The 20046-nt window shown below is 44.7% G+C and overlaps 1 protein-coding gene across 1 annotated transcript in view; it reads right to left on the bottom strand.

Annotated features, from left to right (window-relative positions):
- The window catches only part of LPGAT1 (lysophosphatidylglycerol acyltransferase 1), a 77947-nt gene extending 66821 nt beyond the window's left edge, over window positions 1-11126 (bottom strand). The window contains exons 1-2 of the mRNA XM_063443871.1: window positions 11043-11126; window positions 2576-2840 (exon numbers count right to left, since the gene is read on the bottom strand). Of these exons, the coding sequence (XP_063299941.1) occupies window positions 2576-2813 (238 nt within the window). The 5' untranslated portion in view covers window positions 2814-2840; window positions 11043-11126. The remainder of the gene's footprint in view (window positions 1-2575; window positions 2841-11042) is intronic.
- Between the last annotated feature and the right edge of the window lie 8920 nt (window positions 11127-20046).

The following is a 20046-nucleotide window of genomic DNA, read 5'->3' as shown; positions in this document are numbered from 1 at the left end:
AAGGAAAAGAAAAAAATTAGCAAAAATGGCAGCAACTAGTAGCCCACCTAATAAGATGTTGCCTCCAATATGTGTACCAAAATCAACTGATATGCACATTCAAGTAGATGGAAATGAAACACCCTGCATTTAAAAATGGGGAGCAGGGAAAGGCAAAAAGCAGCTGTAGATAGCAAATTCTACTAGGTTTTGTGCCTGACTTGGCACTCTCAACTTCTCATGCTCTCAAGGTTTGAGTTAACAACAGAACCCCAACCCTTAATTTTTATATCTGGAAAACCAAAAGGGCTGTGGATATGGAAAGACTATCACCCCCCTCCCCCCCTCAAACACATGTTACAACAAAGTCATACCATAAGATTTGGGGCCCTTGACCTAGATGTAAGTACATAGGTGAGTTCCTACATTTCAAGAGTTCTACTTATTAAGCTAAAAAAAATTGAGCATGGATGCCCCAATTACCTACACTCTCTCTCTCTCTCTCTCTCTCTCTCTCTCTCTCCTTTATCCCTGTATCAGGGCTCGGACACACACACCATTCTTGTGTCGTTCTCCCCTCCTTTTCTTTCTTGACTCATTCTCCCTCCTCTTCCTTTCTTCTGTAATGTAATTTTTGCACATAACCCCACTCACATGCTTCACTCCATCCCTGCCCTTACTCCCCCAACTCTCCATAATGTTAGTATAGAATCAGAAAATAGCATCATCAAGATTTGGTAGCAGAATTTTGAGCACTCCGCATACTGCAATGCTCCTTTTTGACCAAATTCTACTTTTTCCCCAAGGTGGCCTTAAAGGGACACTCCAGGCACCCAGACCACTTCTGCTCATTGGAGTGGTCTGGGTGCCAACTCCCACTACCCTTAACGCTGCTAGTGTAATTATTGCAGTTTTTCATAAACTGCAATAATTACATTGCAGGGTTAACTCCACCTCTAGTGGCTGTCTATTAGACAGCCACTAGAGGTCTCTTCCTGGGTTCTAGCACTGTGCTAGAGCGTCGCTGGACGTCCTCATGCTGTGTGAGGACCTCCAGCGTCGCTCAAAACCCCATAGGAAAGCATTGAATGATTTTTCAATGCTTTCCTATGGGGAGACGTAATGCACATGCGTGGCATTTCCGCGCATGCGCATTAGGTCTCCTCGGCCGGTGGGCGAGATCAGTCTCGCCCACCGGCCAACGCAATCACAAGGAGGAGCGTCGCGGAGGAGGAGACAGCGGCGAGGGACATCGCCGCTGTCCCAGGTAAGTGACTGAAGGGGTTTTCACCCCTTCAGTAACCGGGGATTGGTGGGTGGGAGGGAGAGGGACCCTCCAGTGCCAGAAAAACGGATTGTTTTTCTGGCACTGGAGTTTCCCTTTAATAAATTTCTCCTTTCTTCCCATGGCATAGCCATATCACTTTGACCTAACTTCCAGGTGCAAGATCCGAGTTTTACTTTTTTAGCATTTAGATGACCTGGTACTCCAAGTAAATCCTGCAAGATCCTAAATGTTATAGCACTAGGTCTTATATGCATTGTCCCGCCATTGGGACTTGTGTATTTTTCCCGGTCTACTGATTAGCTTTTTTTTTTTGTCAAATCTTTCATTACTGATGAAAATATTAAAGATTTATAATAATAAAAAAAAAAAGAATATATATATATATATATATATATATATAATATTGACAGAAAAGCTACTGCACATACAAAAAAAAAAAAAAAATGAAATGTACACATACACACAAAAAGTGGTAACCTGGTCTATTACCAATTCACTATTTTAATTGCGTAAATAAAACAATTTTTTTTCCCCATTGCAAAATTGTAAAAAAAAAAAAGACTAAAACTAGTCTAGTGAACTATTTGCACTCATGAACTGTGTATGATAGCTTCAACAATTACAGCCACTTACATGAAACTAGGGCTGTTTATAGCTGTGAATCACGACGCTGTCCTCAGGCCAACACGAGCACTTCAGATTTCAGGAATAATCAATAACTTAACAATCACACAGCTCACATGTGAAACAAAATATAGAGCAGCCATTTTAACAGATGGACAGGACAAGACTTTTTAAAATATAAACAGACAAAAAAAAAAAAAATTTTTTAAAAATGAACAATGGGGTGAGTTCGGAGATTCCCCCTCTGGTATCAGCTACACTGGGGATAATCCAGCAGGGATTGGTTTATATTAAAACCAAATACAAGCTACCAATGCTATGTTCCACATAGAATGTAATGGATCTCTCCATAAACTATTAAAGAGAATAAACAAAAGTCAGCAGGGCTGCAACTAATGGCTACCTAGATAATACAGAATGCAGATACTGATTAGCCAAACCCGATTATACACCACTGGCCAGTTTACAATATATTTAAAACCCTTTCAGTGTTGGGCGGTGGTTTGTAGTGCTTTCAAGAAACAAAATGGTAAAAAAAACAAAAAAAAAGTGCAGTGTAAATTCAAGCAAGACACTTCTCCGGATATGACGATCTAGTATCGGCTTCTATTCATAAGAATGGTGTATTGTCAAAAGCAATTCATCTTTGTAAACTATAAGCTACTTAAAGAGAGAACGTCTTACCTGTATATCCAGCTGTCCATCCCCAAGAAGCCACCATAGCCAGGAGCCATTTAAACATAACTCCTTCAATGTGCCAGAACAGTTTTCTGTCTAGAAACCTTACAGGTTGCAGAACTATTAAATATAATACATAGGACGGGATTGCAACCATGTTATTGAAGACCATAAAAGTAAATCTCACGAGCATTCTCAATAGAAGAAATCCCATTTTTCCCGTGCGGTCCATGGTGATGGCCATCTTCAGCGCACAGAGCTGCGGCAACCCCTGGCAGCAAATAAAAACAAGATAGATCAGGGAAGTACAGGCGGTACCTTAAAACAACTTTCATAGTTTTATTATTTGTGTTATTCAGTAATGAATGATTCACGATTAAAACAGCTGGACCACCAATTTAAATCAATCAGAAAATTCCGGTTTTACTGGGGCTTGCTACGGTCACGCTCACTACTGGTGGCATTTGTGTGTAGGAATACTTTTGTACTATCATGGTTGCTGTAGGCCTACTTGCCTGTTACCATTGTGAACCTCTGGCTTCAAGAAAATTTTGACAATAACTTCTTTAAATAAAGATTGTAAAAAAATAAAAACAAATTATATATATATATATATATATATATATATATATATATATATATATAAAAAGAAAATATCAATTCAGAAGAAAGTTTGTACTAGTGACTATACTTATTGAATAACAGGATATATGCTAAAAAAAAAAACTATGCTTAAGAACACATATTGATGATTTGCTTTCAAAACACAAATGTGAATTAATAGGTACACAGAGACTTGTCCATAGTTAAATTCATAGAAAAGTGGAACAATAGAGATCAAGTAGGATTATTTATAAAAAAAAAAAAAAAAAAAAAAAAAAAAAAAAAATGCATTTCTAAAGTTAAAACTGAGGCATATCTAGGAGAAATGTGGATATTTGGAGCAATTGTTATGGGAATCAATGAAATGTTGTGACCAACTTCTCCAAATTAAGCGTTTGCCCCAATTATCCTTTTATGCGTTCCAAAATGCAAGCCATGAGTTTACTTCATATTACTGCCAGTAAAATTATACACGTACAACACTGCCGTTAGTTTTAGCAAGATTCTCTGTTACAGCGGCCGAGTTCAATCCGTCACAGGACAGCGTTACCCAAACTTGCACAACACAGAGGAATTATTCAAAAATGTATTTATTACAAGCTGAAAAATTACACAATTATTTCCTCACAGCTGCCACAGTAAAACATGTTAGGTTGGCATTGGTGTTGTAAGGACATGGCACAAAGGAGGGGACACTACTAAAAAAAAAAAAAAAATGTATGCATAAAAAAAATAAATGGAAACATAACAATGCCCCTTGCATAATAGAATGCCAATTTGAAATTACATTACAGAGTTGTGGAGATGGAGATGAATGAAGGCATTATTACAGAGGAAACGTATGTCCACCTACAAAATGGTCCAGAAGAAATTATTTCAATTCGCTAGTTTTAAAAGATTTGCATGTATTTCTCTACATTTTATGCCAATAACCTCATGACTCTTGGGTCTACCGAGTACTGAGTAACCGTGACATTTTTCTCTCCTAAAAATGGGCATTTGGAGCACCATAACCAATTCAGCATATTGGGGTGGTTTTGGTGCAAATAGTCTTTGGCCACCATGTCACAGTTTGTTTCAAAGCAGGCATAGACACTATGCAGAAGAATTGGCTGACAAGGGAGAGCAGAAAAGACCACAGTCCTTATGTTTTCCCATGCATAGCAACCACAGCGCATGCATTGGGGTTGCTATGGTAACTCACTAGCAAGTGCTGGCTAGGGAATACAGGGAAGGAGTGACATCCGTTCAGACACCAGCATGCTGGCATCACAAAGGAGGTTTGTCCTGCATGGGGAAGCATCACCATGCATTAAAATGACCACTATAGGCACCCAGACCACTTCAGCTCAATGAAGTGGTCTGGGTGCCAGGTTCCCCTAGTTTTAACCCTGCAGGTGAAAACAGCAGTTTCAGAAAATCTGCTATGTTTACACTGAGGGTTAATCCTGCCTCTAGTGGCTGTCTCACCGACAGCCACGAGAAGCAGCTTCCGCGATTCTCACTGTGAAAATCACAGTGAGAAGACACTAACTTCCACCAGAAAGCATTGAGTAACGCTTTCCTATGGGCGGTTTGAAAACATGCGTGGCTCTTGCCGCGCATGCGCATTCGAGGCTGACGTCGGCAGGAGGAGGAGAGTTCCCCAGCACTGGAGAAAGGTAAGTGGCTGAGGGGGTTTTAACCCCTACAGCCCAGCTGGAGGGGGGCCATAAGGACTACATAGTGCCAGGAAGACTAGTTTGTTTTCCTGGCACTATAGTGGTCCTTTAAATATTAAGAAAGACTGCGGGTGGGGCAGCCATCCACTTCTGTGAAGACATGGTGGTGCTGGAGCGTAGAGAAGGGGGGAGTCATGACAAGTTTCTTTTAAATCAAAAGACACTAAAGTAAACATAACATCATAACATTCTGAACTCACCAACTGATGGCAGCTTGTTAACCATTTCATTGGCATACGAGGATATTTATATAGTGAACCAAGTAGGAGTAATATCTAAAACAAGAAGATGCAAATTCAGGAATAATCCTCCCAAAGGTGCAAGACCTGTGTTGACGTCCAAATCATGATTACCATTAATACGTGTCAAACATTTCCCTAAGTGATAAGAAGGTCCAGAGTCATCACACGGCCCTGAAAACCATCTCCAATCATTCCGAGCTCTCAACAGGAAGAGATAAAAAAAAAAAAAAAAAAAAAAAAAGCACACACACCAGTTTTAACTCACATGGAACAGATTAACTTTGCAAACATTTACTAAAAAGAGATTAATTATACCAAAAGTATACTTTCTTCCCTAATATAGTCAGCTTAGGAAGGATAATAGTTCTCCTGTAAACCTATGGTAAGTGGAACTTGGGAGATAAGAAGACAGAACACCCAAGTAAATTAAAAGGAGTGATATAAGCACCATACACACTAAAGGCTGTACAACAACGAAGCTTCCAAGGAGACAAAAAGGAGAATAGTCGCACAAAATAAATATTCGCCAATGGGACAATGACCCCATTAGGCATATAAAATAGGATTTAAATTTGGAATTTGTGGTTCAATTTTATGTATTCCATAAATAATAAAATGGCAGCCCCAAACATCCTGTATTATGCTTAAAATACACAATTTAAGTGTAGACAATATGCATGTGAGCATACCTCCCAATATTTCAAACTGACCAAGAGGGACACTTTGATTTTAAGTGTGAGAGTGGGGGTGTAACGGTTCTGAGAAAGACTTACTAATAACCTCTACCCCTCTGTTCCTGTGCGTTCATTTGTCTGGTTACAATTACGTGTCTGTTAGTCCACCCATTGTACAGCGCTACAGAATTTGCTGGCGCTATATAAATAAAATAATCTACGCAACTAAAATGTAACTTAGAAAAAGTACACTGTTTCGTATTGCCACGGACTGATTTCTAAGCACTATTATTGTAGTTTAAAGACATCTTATTGTATTATGGCTGTGGAGCTCTGTGATACACTCAGACACAAAGAAAAGAGGGACAGAGATTTGGGCCCAAAATAGGGACTGTCCTTCCTAAATAGAGACACTTGGGAGGTCTGCATCGCTCATACAGACTTTTCCTCCTCTCTCTAAACCACATGAGTCTTTTCTATCGCCCGTCTTACCAAAAAGCAAGTGCTATAGTGCCTTGTGGCAAGCTCTGCTACAGAGAACACAGATTGACCTAGACTTCAAGGACATTAGTGAAATACATGTAGATAAGTACAAATGTCTGGAAATTCACACTTTAACAAGTTACACAATATGAAAGAAATTAAAATATATAAATTCCATTGTACACCTCATTGACAAAGACTAGGAAAATAATCTGGCCTTGCTGTGTATTTATAGGATCTGGTCGGCATTTTGGATCTGGGGTCTTCTTGTGGATAGTTAGACATTTAACAAGTATAGTTTCTCTCTGTGATGGCATTTACGAGGGGGGGGGGAGGACTGAAGGAGACCCTCTGCTATTCAAACGACAATCTTATGTTTCTGCCCATTCTTTGTGCACTATGAACTTTTTTTTGTACATATAAAAGAAAATAAAGCTCAAGATTAGGGTTATCAAATTTAACTTGTGATAACTGCTTATAAGGGCAAGTTGGAACAAAAAGATAAAAAAGTCAACTTAGATTGTAAGCCTATAGACAGGGAACTCATCACCAGTTGCTGTTGACAATAATTGTGTTTGTCAATTACTCACTGTTATACAACCTCATTGGAAAATGTCAGGGGCTGCAGAATGTGTTATCACTACAGAAATAACACCATCATCATGCATAAAAAATACCTGCTTTTTTTTGGTTAATTTTTTTTAGATGGATTCCTTTCACCTTTCCCCTAACACTTGTTCAGAATAGGTTCGCCAGGACATACATACAACAGCTTATGATTTAGAACGGAAGGATAAAGCAGACGGCACAGAAAGCAAGAGGTTCTCAATGCTGTATTGTTTGTCTGTTAATAAATCCTTCTATACTGAGCAGTGCATGTGAACCCACCACTTGCCGAAACTGTACCAGTTTCATCTGACTCCAGCTCACACTCATGGAGGGGATGAAGTCATGAATTAGGTGCACTTATATTTTGGAGGGCTTATTAAAATAACAAAATGAAGAATATACACTAGACTTGTGCGAAAACTGCATTTCAGGTGGGTCGAACAAATCAAATTCCTTTTAATTTCGAGTCGTTCGGGATTTACTTGTTGTCTTATTCAATAAATACAACTCTACAGGTAAATCACAGACTGCTTGATTAGTTTGGGTGTAGACTAAAAAAATGTTTAATTAATTCGACTAAAAAAAAAAAAATTATATATATATTTTTTTTTTTTTTAACGTTACTTGCGCACTATTTCAAATTCCTGTGCATATTTAGTTTTTTAATTCCACTCCAATGACCATTAGACGTAAGCCCACCTGTGTATTTGAATTTACCTATTGTATCACACAGCCACGTAACAGTACGCAGTGTAACTTTTTTCCTTTGGATTTATTGTATGTATTGGGACTGATGTGTACAATGGCCATTGCGGCCATCCGGGAGTAGTGGGAGTCTGAGCGCAGGACTTTATTTTTCTGTATTTGTGTTTAATAAATTCGACCCACCTAAAATGCATTTGTGCAAAAGTCTAATATGCACACACCACTGAAATACCTATAATTTAGGTATAGCCTGAAGGCCCATGAGCAATATTCAAAAATACATCATAAGTATATTTATTCAAGATACACTATTGGCCCATCAATTGCAGTAATCCATGACATCACTGCAAAAGAACTATGGGCCATTGAACTGAAAGATTATACACAAATATTCTGGTAACTAGAGTTTAGATATAGATACTCACGTTAAAAGTGCAAAGGGCAACTGACACATGTACAGCATGCAATCTGTAGATAGCAAGATTAAAATAGATCTGTGTACCCCATGTGTGCCATCAAGAGTAGCTACACTAATTAAAAGCATGTTTTACGACCCTACCTACTGTTCACATGGGAGTGGCAATAATCCATGTCTTGCAAACATCAGCTGTAGAAGAAAACCTGATTGAGAGAAATTTAACTTGCAAAATCCTAAGAGATCCCTGCAGGTGACCTATTCTTCTCAAATGGATGGATCTACTCCATTTTAATGCTTTTGTAAAAAAATTTTTATAGAGAATATATTAAAGACAAAATAAACAAAATAAAAAAAAGAAGATACGGGCTTACATCTCAAGTTCTTGCATTTGCAGCACATTCGTAGGATGTGCAGCTTCTACAGTGAGGTCTCACCAAACCTGGAAATGACTCCTATGCTAAGCTTAGTCAATTAAAATGCTTCTACAGGTACATTCAGGGTTTCTGGCTGAGCGATTGCAGGACTACAACTCCCAGCACAATTGTTAAGCAAAAAAGTTAAACGCAGCAGCAGAGATGTGGATAAGCAAAAAATAAATACATTTTTAAAAAAAAAACCCTCACCCAGCATGACAAGTGTATCCTGGACTAATCTCAGACAACACACACTATTTTAGTGGATGACCCTGTCAGTGAGGGTACTTTCCTTGCATTGCTTCTCTGAAGGACACAAGGCTTCATAGACAATGATGTGTCAACGCCAGGAATACATATAGAAAATGAATGCAATGTGTAAAAATAATTAGAACCATGTGTGAGGTATGCCTCGAGAAACACTGCCCCAAGGAGCTTGCCATCTACTGACAAAGGCATAGAAATTATATTTTAAAGACGCACAGATTTCTCTATAAGGACATAAACCTATGAAGTGTATTGCCCACACTGATCCTCATGGCCTTTAGGACTGTGAATATAGACATTGACCCAGTGAGTGTTCTGGCCATTAGTACTGTGTATTAGAACCCATATCTCTGTATAAGGAGGGCTATGAACATTAGGACTGTGCATAAGGGCCCCCTGTCTCTGTAAAAGGAGGGATATGGACATTAGCACCGTGTATAAGGAGCCATGTCTCTGTAGAAGGAGGGCTATGGCCATTAGTACTGTGTATTAAGACCCATGTCTCTGTTTAGGGACCCATTTCTCTGTATAAGCAAGGCTATGGTCATTAGCACTGTATATAAGGACCCATGTATTTGTATTAGGAAGGCTATGGCCACTAGTACTGTTTATTAGGACCCATGTCTCTGTATTAGGAGGGCTATGCCCATTAGTACTGTGTATTAGGACCCATGTCTCTGTATTAGGAGGGCTATGGCCATTAGTACTATGTATTAGGACCCATGTCTCTGTATTAGGACCAATGTCTCTGTATTAGGAGGACTATGGCCATTAGTACTGTGTATTAGGACCCATGTATCTGTATTAGGAGGGCTATGGCCATTAGTACGGTGTATTAGGACCCATGTCTCTGTATTAGGAGGGCTATGGCCATTAGTACTGTGTATAAGGACCTGTGTCTCTGTATTAGAACCCCTGTCTCTGTATTAGGAGGGCTATGGCCATTAGTACTGTGTATTAGGACCCGTGTCTCTGTATTAGGAGGGCTAAGGCCATTAGTACTGTGTATTAGGACCCCCTGTCTCTGTATTAGGAGGGCTATGGCCATTAGTATTGTGAATTAGGACCCCATGTCTCTGTATTAGGAGGGCTATGGCCATTAGTACTGTGTATTAGGACCCACGTCTCTGTATTAGGAGGGCTATGGCCATTAGTACTGTGTATTAGGACCCACATCTCTGTATTAGGAGGGCTATGGCCATTAGTACTGTGTATTAGGACCCACATCTCTGTATTAGGAGGGCTATGGTCATTAGTACTGTTTATTAGGTCCCCTGTCTCTGTATTGGGACCCCTGTCTCTGTATTAGGAGGGCTATGACCATTAGTACTGTGTATTAGGACCCGTGTCTCTGTATTAGGAGGGCTATGGCCATTAGTTCTCTGTATTAGGACACCATGTCTCTGTATTAGGACACCATGTCTCTGTATTAGGACACCATGTCTCTGTATTAGGACGGCTATGGCCATTAGTATTGTGTATTAGGAACCCTGTCTCTGTATTAGGAGGGCTATGGCCATTAGTACTGTGTATTAGGACCCCCTGTCTCTGTATTGGGGCCCCTGTCTCTGTATTAGGAGGGCTATGGCCATTAGTACTGTGTATTAGGACCCCCTGTCTCTGTATTAGGAGGGCTATGGCCATTAGTACTGTGTATTAGGAGCCCCCTGTCTCTGTATTAGGAGGGCTATGGCCATTAGTACTGTGTATTAGGAGCCCCCTGTCTCTGTATTAGGAGGGCTATGGCCATTAGTACTGTGTATTAGGAGCCCCGTCTCTGTATTAGGAGGGCTATGGCCATTAGTACTGTGTATTAGGAGCCCCCTGTCTCTGTATTAGGAGGGCTATGGCCATTAGTACTGTGTATTAGGACCCCCTGTCTCTGTATTAGGAGGGCTATGGCCATTAGTACTGTGTATTAGGACCCATGTCTCTGTATTTTGAGGGCTATGGCCATTAGTACTGTGTATTAGGACCCATGTCTTTGTATTAGGAGGGCTATGGCCATTAGAACTGTGTATTAGGAGCCCCCTGTCTCTGTATTAGGAGGGCTATGGCCATTAGTACTGTGTATTAGGACCCCCTGTCTCTGTATTAGGAAGGCTATGGCCATTAGTACTGTGTATTAGGACCCATGTCTCTGTATTAGGAGGGCTATGGCCATTAGTACTGTGTATTAGGAGGGCTATGGCCATTACTATGAGAGGATACAGACAGACGGATGCTGGCCGCACTGCGCATGCGCACTCCCCTCTCCATGGACAGGCTCCCATTAGCCGTGTCGCTATTCGGATTGCCCTCCCGGTGCCCGGCCCGGTCCCCCCGCTGTCCGGCTCACCTCGGGTGTCGGTGTGTGACGGTGTCGGTCGGAGGAGCCGGGGCAGGAGACTCTTCCACCTCCTCCACCGCCGCCGCCACCTCCTCCTCCCAGCAGCGCTGACTGAGATCCCCCTCCAGCGCTATTCGCACTATCACAGGCCCGCTCCGCTCATTGGCCGAGCCGGCGGGGGGATCGCCCAATCACAGCCCTCTGACGTCACCGGGGAGCAGGGAGGGGAATGGCGGTGGCTGGACACAGCTATGGAGCGGGGGCGTCCTGCGGGGTCATTCACCTCGAGCATGGAGACACATGGAGAGGGATCGGCCGGGCCGGATGGGGGAGTGCTGGGTGTGAGGGGCAAGCCTTAACATGAGCACTGCGAGGGCTTCCTGCCTCCTACCTCCTCACCATCCATGGCAAAGCGGTTATAGACTGCAGCGACCCAGTGTGTGGGAGTCAGTGGGACCCAGTGTGCGGGAGTCAGTGTGATCCAGTGTGTGGGAGTCAGTGTGACCCAGTGTGTGGGAGTCAGTGGGACCCAGTGTGCGGGAGTCAGTGGGACCCAGTGTGCGGGAGTCAGTGGGACCCAGTGTGCGGGAGTCAGTGGGACCCAGTGTGCGGGAGTCAGTGTGACCCAGTGTCTGGGAGTCAGTGTGATCCAGTGTGCGGGAGTCAGTGGGATCCAGTGTCTGGGAGTCAGTGGGATCCAGTGTGCGGGAGTCAGTGTGATCCAGTGTCTGGGGGTCAGTGTGATCCAGTGTGCGGGAGTCAGTGTGATCCAGTGTGTGGGAGTCAGTGTGACCCAGTGTCTGGGAGTCAGTGTGATCCAGTGTGCGGGAGTCAGTGGGATCCAGTGTCTGGGAGTCAGTGGGATCCAGTGTGCGGGAGTCAGTGTGATCCAGTGTGCGGGAGTCAGTGTGACCCAGTGTGCGGGAGTCAGTGTGACCCAGTGTGCGGGAGTCAGTGTGACCCAGTGTGTGGGAGTCAGTGTGACCCAGTGTGTGGGAGTCAGTGTGATCCAGTGTGCGGGAGTCAGTGTGATCCAGTGTGCGGGAGTCAGTGTGATCCAGTGTGCGGGAGTCAGTGTGATCCAGTGTGCGGGAGTCAGTGTGATCCAGTGTGCGGGAGTCAGTGTGACCCAGTGTGCGGGAGTCAGTGTGACCCAGTGTGCGGGAGTCAGTGTGACCCAGTGTGCGGGAGTCAGTGTGACCCAGTGTGCGGGAGTCAGTGTGACCCAGTGTGTGGGAGTCAGTGTGACCCAGTGTGCGGGAGTCAGTGTGACCCATTGTGCGGGAGTCAGTGTGACCCATTGTGCGGGAGTCAGTGTGACCCAGTGTGCGGGAGTCAGTGTGACCCAGTGTGCGGGAGTCAGTGTGACCCAGTGTGCGGGAGTCAGTGTGACCCAGTGTGCGGGAGTCAGTGTGATCCAGTGTGCGGGAGTCAGTGTGACCCAGTGTCTGGGAGTCAGTGTGACCCAGTGTCTGGGAGTCAGTGTGACCCAGTGTCTGGGAGTCAGTGTGATCCAGTGTGTCTGGGAGTCAGTGTGATCCAGTGTGTCTGGGAGTCAGTGTGACCCAGTGTCTGGGAGTCAGTGTGACCCAGTGTCTGGGAGTCAGTGTGACCCAGTGTCTGGGAGTCAGTGTGACCCAGTGTCTGTGAGAGTCAGTGTGACCCAGTGTCTGTGAGAGTCAGTGTGATCCAGTGGCTGTGAGAGTCAGTGTGATCCAGTGGCTGTGAGAGTCAGTGTGATCCAGTCTGTCTGGGAGTCAGTGTGTGTGGTCCAGTGTGTCTGGGAGTCAGTGTGATCCCGTGTCTGGGAGTCAGTCAGTGTGATCCAGTGTCTGGGAGTCAGTGTGATCCAATGTACGAGAGTCAGTGTGCAGTGATCCAGTGTCTGGGAGTCAGTGTGCAGTGATCCAGTATGTGGGAGTCAGTGTGATCCAGTGATCCAGTGTCTGGGAGTCAGTGTGACCCAGTGTCTGGGAGTCAGTGTGACCCAGTGTCTGGGAGTCAGTGTGACCCAGTGTCTGGGAGTCAGTGTGACCCAGTGTCTGGGAGTCAGTGTGATCCAGTGTGTTTGGGAGTCAGTGTGATCCAGTGGCTGTGAGAGTCAGTGTGATCCAGTCTGTCTGGGAGTCAGTGTGTGTGTGGTCCAGTGTGTGTGGGAGTCAGTGTGATCCAGTCTGTCTGGGAGTCAGTGTGATCCAGTGTGTCTGGGAGTCAGTCAGTGTGATCCAGTGTGTCTGGGAGTCAGTGTGATCCAGTGTGTCTGGGAGTCAGTGTGATCCAGTGTGCGGGAGTCAGTGTGATCCAGTGTGCGGGAGTCAGTGTGATGCAGTGTGCGGGAGTCAGTGTGATGCAGTGTGTGGGAGTCAGTGTGATGCAGTGTGTGGGAGTCAGTGTGATGCAGTGTGCGGGAGTCAGTGTGATGCAGTGTGCGGGAGTCAGTGTGATGCAGTGTGTGGGAGTCAGTGTGATGCAGTGTGTGGGAGTCAGTGTGATGCAGTGTGTGGGAGTCAGTGTGATGCAGTGTGTGGGAGTCAGTGTGATGCAGTGTGTGGGAGTCAGTGTGATCCAGTGTGTGGGAGTCAGTGTGATCCAGTGTGTCTGGGAGTCAGTCAGTGTGATCCAGTGTGTCTGGGAGTCAGTGTGATCCAGTGTGTCTGGGAGTCAGTGTGATCCAGTGTGCGGGAGTCAGTGTGATCCAGTGTGCGGGAGTCAGTGTGATGCAGTGTGCGGGAGTCAGTGTAATCCAGTGTCTGGGAGTCAGTGTGATCCAGTGTGTGGGAGTCAGTGTGATCCAGTGTGTCTGGGAGTCAGTGTGATCCAGTGTGCGGGAGTCAGTGTGATCCAGTGTGCGGGAGTCAGTGTGATGCAGTGTGCGGGAGTCAGTGTAATCCAGTGTCTGGGGGTCAGTGTGATCCAGTGTGTGGGAGTCAGTGTGTGGAACCCAGTGTCTGGGAGTTAGTGTGACCCAGTGTCTGGGAGTCAGTGTGATCCAGTGTCTGGGAATCAGTGTGTGGGAGTCAGTGTGATCCTGTGTCTGGGAGTCAGTGTGCAGTGATCCAGTGTGTGGGAGTCCGTGTGATCCAGTGTGTGGGAGTCAGTGTGATCCAGTGTGTGGGAGTCAGTGTGACCCAGTGTCTGGGAGTCAGTGTGACCCAGTGTCTGGGAGTCAGTGTGACCCAGTGTCTGGGAGTCAGTGTGACCCAGTGTCTGGGAGTCAGTGTGACCCAGTGTGTCTGGGAGTCAGTGTGACCCAGTGTCTGGGAGTCAGTGTGACCCAGTGTCTGGGAGTCAGTGTGACCCAGTGTCTGTGAGAGTCAGTGTGACCCAGTGTCTGTGAGAGTCAGTGTGACCCAGTGTCTGTGAGAGTCAGTGTGACCCAGTGGCTGTGAGAGTCAGTGTGATCCAGTGGCTGTGAGAGTCCGTGTGATCCAGTCTGTCTGGGAGTCAGTGTGTGTGTGGTCCAGTGTGTCTGGGAGTCAGTGTGATCCCGTGTCTGGGAGTCAGTCAGTGTGATCCAGTGTCTGGGAGTCAGTGTGATCCAATGTATGAGAGTCAGTGTGCAGTGATCCAGTGTCTGGGAGTCAGTGTGCAGTGATCCAGTATGTGGGAGTCAGTGTGATCCAGTGTGCAGTGATCCAGTGTCTGGGAGTCAGTGTGACCCAGTGTCTGGGAGTCAGTGTGATCCAGTGTGTTTGGGAGTCAGTGTGATCCAGTGGCTGTGAGAGTCAGTGTGATCCAGTGGCTGTGAGAGTCAGTGTGATCCAGTCTGTCTGGGAGTCAGTGTGTGTGTGGTCCAGTCTGTCTGGGAGTCAGTGTGATCCAGTCTGTCTGGGAGTCAGTGTGATCCAGTCTGTCTGGGAGTCAGTGTGACCCAGTGTCTAGGAGTCAGTCAGTGTGATCCAGTGTCTGGGAGTCAGTCAGTGTGATCCAGTGTCTGGGAGTCAGTGTGATCCAATGTATGAGAGTCAGTGTGCAGTGATCCAGTGTCTGGGAGTCAGTGTGATCCAATATATTGGAGTCAGTGTACAGTGATCCAGTGTCTGGGAGTCAGTGTGATCCAATGTATGAGAGTCAGTGTGCAGTGATCCAGTGTCTGGGAGTCAATGTACAGTGATCCAGTGTGTCTGGGAGTCAGTGTGATCCAGTGTGTCTGGGAGTCAGTGTGATCCAGTGTGTCTGGGAGTCAGTGTGATCCAGTCTGTCTGGGAGTTAGGGTGATCCAGTCTGTCTGGGAGTGAGTCAGTGTGATCCAGTCTGTCTGGGAGTCAGTCAGTGTGATCCAGTGTCTGGGAGTCTGTGTGTGGGAGTCAGTGTGAGAGTCAGTGTCTGGTAGTCAGTGTGATCCAGTGTCTGGTAGTCAGTGTGATCCAGTGTCTGGGAGTCAGTGTGACCCAGTGTGCGGGAGTCAGTGTGACCCAGTGTGCGGGAGTCAGTGTGACCCAGTGTAAGGGAGTCAGTGTGACCCAGTGTAAGGGAGTCAGTGTGACCCAGTGTGCGGGAGTCAGTGTGATTCAGTGTGTGATCAAGTGTGTCTGGGAGCCAGTGTGTGGGAGTCAGTGTCATCCTGTGTCTGGGAGCCAGTGTGTGGGAGTCAGTGTGATCCAGTATGTCTGGGAGTCAGTGTGATCCAGTGTGTGGGAGTCAGTGTCATCCTGTGTCTGGGAGTCCTTGTGATCCAGTGTCTGGGAGTCAGTGTACAGTGATCCAGTGTCTGGGAGTCAGTGTACAGTGATCCAGTGTGTCTGGGAGTCAGTGTGATCCAGTCTGTCTGGGAGTCAGTGTGATCCAGTCTGTCTGGGAGTCAGTGTGATCCAGTCTGTCTGGGAGTCAGTGTGATCCAGTCTGTCTGGGAGTCAGTGTGATCCAGTGTGTCTGGGAGCCAGTGTACAGTGATCCAGTGTGTCTGGGAGTCAGTGTGATCCAGTGTGTCTGGGAGTCAGTGTGATCCAGTGTGTCTGGGAGTCAGTGTGATCCAGTGTGTCTGGGAGCCAGTGTACAGTGATTCAGTGTGCAGTGATTCAGTATCTAAGCTGGAAGTCAGTAATCCAGTGTCTGGTAGTCAGTGTGCAGAACTTCAGTGTCTGTGAGTCAGTGTACAGGGATCCAGTGTCTGAGCATTGAGTTAGTGTGCAGTGATCCAGTGTCTGAGCTGGAAGTCAGTGGGATCCAGTGTCTGAGCTGATCCGTGTGAATGTACCATTGGTCCTCCAGGCGTGTATCGATGAATAACTTTTAAGCCTAGCTAGTAGCATAAGACTTGACATTTTGAGCCATACAAGAGGCATACCCTATTCAAAGGTCGTGCGTTGTTCATGTGATCATTCAGCTGTAGTGATTTAAAGGGCTGTATGCTCACTATGAGCACTGCATACAGCTCATCTGTCAGTCTTGGACCACTAAATATAGGAAGGGAGCCCCTTTAATCTATTGCAAACAGGAATTTAGCCATTTGTACACCAAAACTAAAGGACATTCCATGCCGTCCTAATGGTGTTACATATTTGCAGGACAGCATGCAATATCCTAACAGTGGTAGGGGATTAAGTGGTTTTGGTGTATAGGCCATGCACCTGCATCTCACTGCTCAATTCTCTGCCATGTAGGACTTAAAGGAACACTCCAAACATTTAGAGCTTTATGTTTGAAGAGTTTGCCATTTTTTAAAATTTTACAAAAAGTGCAAATTTCAATAGATATTGGCACTTTTATAAATTAACCTTGTCCTGTTACTTCCTGATTGTTAAGCTCAGCGAAGGCAGAAAATTGCCCAGAGCACCTGCTTTGCAAAGACTTTTCATTGAGCTACATTGGGAAGTCTGTGATTGGACAGCCAGAGCTGGGTCAGAATCGTATTGCTTTTAAAGCCACAGACAACAATGTGCAACTTTTTCAAGCTGTTTTTAGATATAATCTCAATGGAAAAAAATGCATAATTAAATGCATGCATGTTTTCACTGTGGGTCAATCTACTAAATAGTGATTTTGTTTTATTATGTGAGCAGTGGAACGTTCCTTTAAATCACTTTGTTTATTCAAACAATGTCACAACTCTTCTGCCTATAACACAGTCTCCCTAACCAGTTCCTGAAAAAAGTCTGTTTTCTTTTAGCGTCCCTTATTGCACAGTTAATTTGGAATTTCATATATGCGCTGTTAATCGCCACAACAACCTTCTCTATGTGATTAAAGTCAAACTAACAGTGCAGGTGATAAGATCTTGTAAAGTAAACACACTGTGCTGTAAGATCTGATTGGAAATTAAACCAATTTTTTTCCCCACTGTAAGACACAGGCAGGAGAGGTGTGTGATTAGAGCTATATAACCAGAAACAAAACATGACGCCTAAATGGCTGAGAAGTGAGACTGTGGACATGATCTATGCACCAAAACTATTTAAGTTCTTGGGTTGCTTAGAGCATCTTAGTGCAAAATGCTCTAAATGCAGAGTTTCAGGGTTAAAGGTTAAATTCCTATGAAGAACTACAATTTGTATCCTTTAGAAGTCAATAAAATAGCATCTTGTTCCCTAGTATGGACTTGCTGAATTTTGGTTCAAGAGCAACAGAATTACTTTAACCCTTCCAATGCTGCTGGAGAAACCGAGGATACCTGTGAGGCTCCTTGTAAAAATATTTGATTGACAATGAAGTGAAACGTGCTTATCGTCTCAGAATGAGCGGGTAGATTTGGATTTTGGGGATCCTCTGGGATTTAGTCAAAATAAATAAATGATTTCACAAAAAACTAGGGACTGGAAACGGAGACTATTTGCGAGTTTTTTTTTTATTATTATATCACCTTCACAACATAGTGTTAACATCCTATATGAAGTTGTCCATTTAACGTGTTCACGATGAATGACATTTTACGGGATGCTCTTTAACATTTGTTCTGTCAGTTGAATTCTGTCTGTGTCTGTCGTAAATAAACAAAGATCATCAGGAAATACTGAGAGATGAAGTTATCCCTTCTAGCAATCAAGCAACTCCTTTCTTAAAGTAAAAGGTAGAAAAGGATTGGTTTTAACAGTTTCATTACAAAATAAATAAAAATGGCACATATTTGTTCTTGCAAATGGATTAATGAAGGTAATTCTTAATGCCATCACACCTTTTACTGCCAGGTAATATTCACATTGCTGAACTGTTTTTCTGGTGGAGACTTCCTAAAAGAAAAATGAGCCAAAATTCTAAAACGGAAGCCATGGTTTCCTTGATAATTCCTCTAATTGTAGAACTTTTTGCCTGACTTTTTTGTTAGCAAGGATTTTATAAATCTCTTTGTCTCACAGATACAGAGTGTTATGCCCATTTTATAGCATTTAAAAGGTTACTAGCCATGAGCAGTATTGCATTCCTCTAGCTCAGGTTTTGCCTCCAGGCAAACATTACCTGTAAAAATGTGCTTGTCCCATCAGGTTTAGCATTCGATCAGCGTGTGGAGTTATTTTGATTTCTATTAACACCTTAAATGCTGGGGCTGTGTATCAAAACACTGCTGCAGTTCAATGCATTATGCAGCCCCAAGGGTTAGTTATTCAACTGATTGTTTAACGCATTGCACAGCATTACCATACACAGTCGCTGCAAGTAAGGTTTTTGTTTTTACTGAATGGGGTGTTGTGGAGAGGTGGAAACATTAACTAAAATAACAGGCTGAACAGTGTCCAATCAAACTATTGTGAACTAATCTACTTATTGAAATCACCATGTGTGATTGGGATTACAAGAGTGTATTTCCATGGTGTCTGGAAATAGGTCCCCCCCCCCCACCCCCCTATTGTTATTTAGGGCCCATATCCGCCGCTAAGGGGTGGGGGCGACAAAAATTCTCCTCACTCATTGTTATTTAGGGTCCCCATCACCGGCTCAGGGGTGGGGGTTGAGGGGGAGGACAATAGGTACCCCCCCCCCACATTCTCATGAAGGGCCCCCACCTGCCGCTCAGGGGTTGGGGCTGGGAGGGAGGACAATAGGCTGTCCCCCCCCTCATTGTTATTTAGGGCTCCACCTGCCGCTCAGGGGTGGGGGCAGACGGGGAATGGACAAAAGGTCCCCTCCTCCTGATTGTTATTTAGGGCCCCGCTCAGTTGGGGGGGCGCTAGGTCCCCCCTTAAGTTTAATAGCACCCACTCGCGCGGCAGGCAGCTCACTGTTTAGCAGGCATGCCCCTACTCGCAATATAGCGAGTATGGGCAGAATTTACTAATACTAAGTAATCTTTACTTGGTATTAGTAACTTTGGCTGAAAGACCAATTTAGGTCTTTCAGCCTTTTGGTAGATAACTCCCTAATACCGTGGGAATTAGGGAGTTATCTACTAAGCAGCTGCAAGATGCAGCCGCGGTACGAATAGGATGGGAGTTTCATTCATATGAATAAAATTCCGATCCAAACAAAGTCCCAAATTGCATCCTAACATGAATGAACAAACTGTTCTCATTCTGTTAGGACACAATTTGGTAGTTTTGCCTGCGTTCTGTCTAAATGACAGGACTTTCGGGAAAAGTGAAAGGTGGCTTTGCGGGAACACGGAGGAAAGGTGAGAATTATGGGAAAATTGCTCTGACCATTGGAAATGAAGCACACTTTGCTCTTCTGCTCAGGGCCGGTGCAAGAAATTTGCCGCCCCCCCATATGTCCTGCCCACCGTGTGACATCACAATGCCCTGCCCATATGCTCTGCCATATGAGCCAACGTCAGTCTGCACAAAGTGTCTTTTATCTGAAAAGACAGTGTGTTTACATTAAAAAGCCTACAGGCACAGGCTATAGACACCAGAACCACTACATTAAGCTGTAGTGCTTCTGGTAACTATAGCATCCATTTAATGTGAGGTAAATTAGAGATCAGTGCCACTAATAATATATTGGATTGCCTACTTACCACCAGATGAGGACAATAGGCTGATGATGGGCTCAGTCTGGCTCTACAGGTCTGGTTTAGAACAGGAAGCAGCGCCATTTTTGGGGGCCCCTTACACAGCTCAAGGTCTGGGCCCCCAGGGCTTGA

The sequence above is a fragment of the Pelobates fuscus genome, chromosome 2 (assembly GCF_036172605.1).
Source record: "Pelobates fuscus isolate aPelFus1 chromosome 2, aPelFus1.pri, whole genome shotgun sequence".
Taxonomy (NCBI): domain Eukaryota; kingdom Metazoa; phylum Chordata; class Amphibia; order Anura; family Pelobatidae; genus Pelobates; species Pelobates fuscus.
This window is presented reverse-complemented; position numbering and strand designations above follow the sequence as displayed.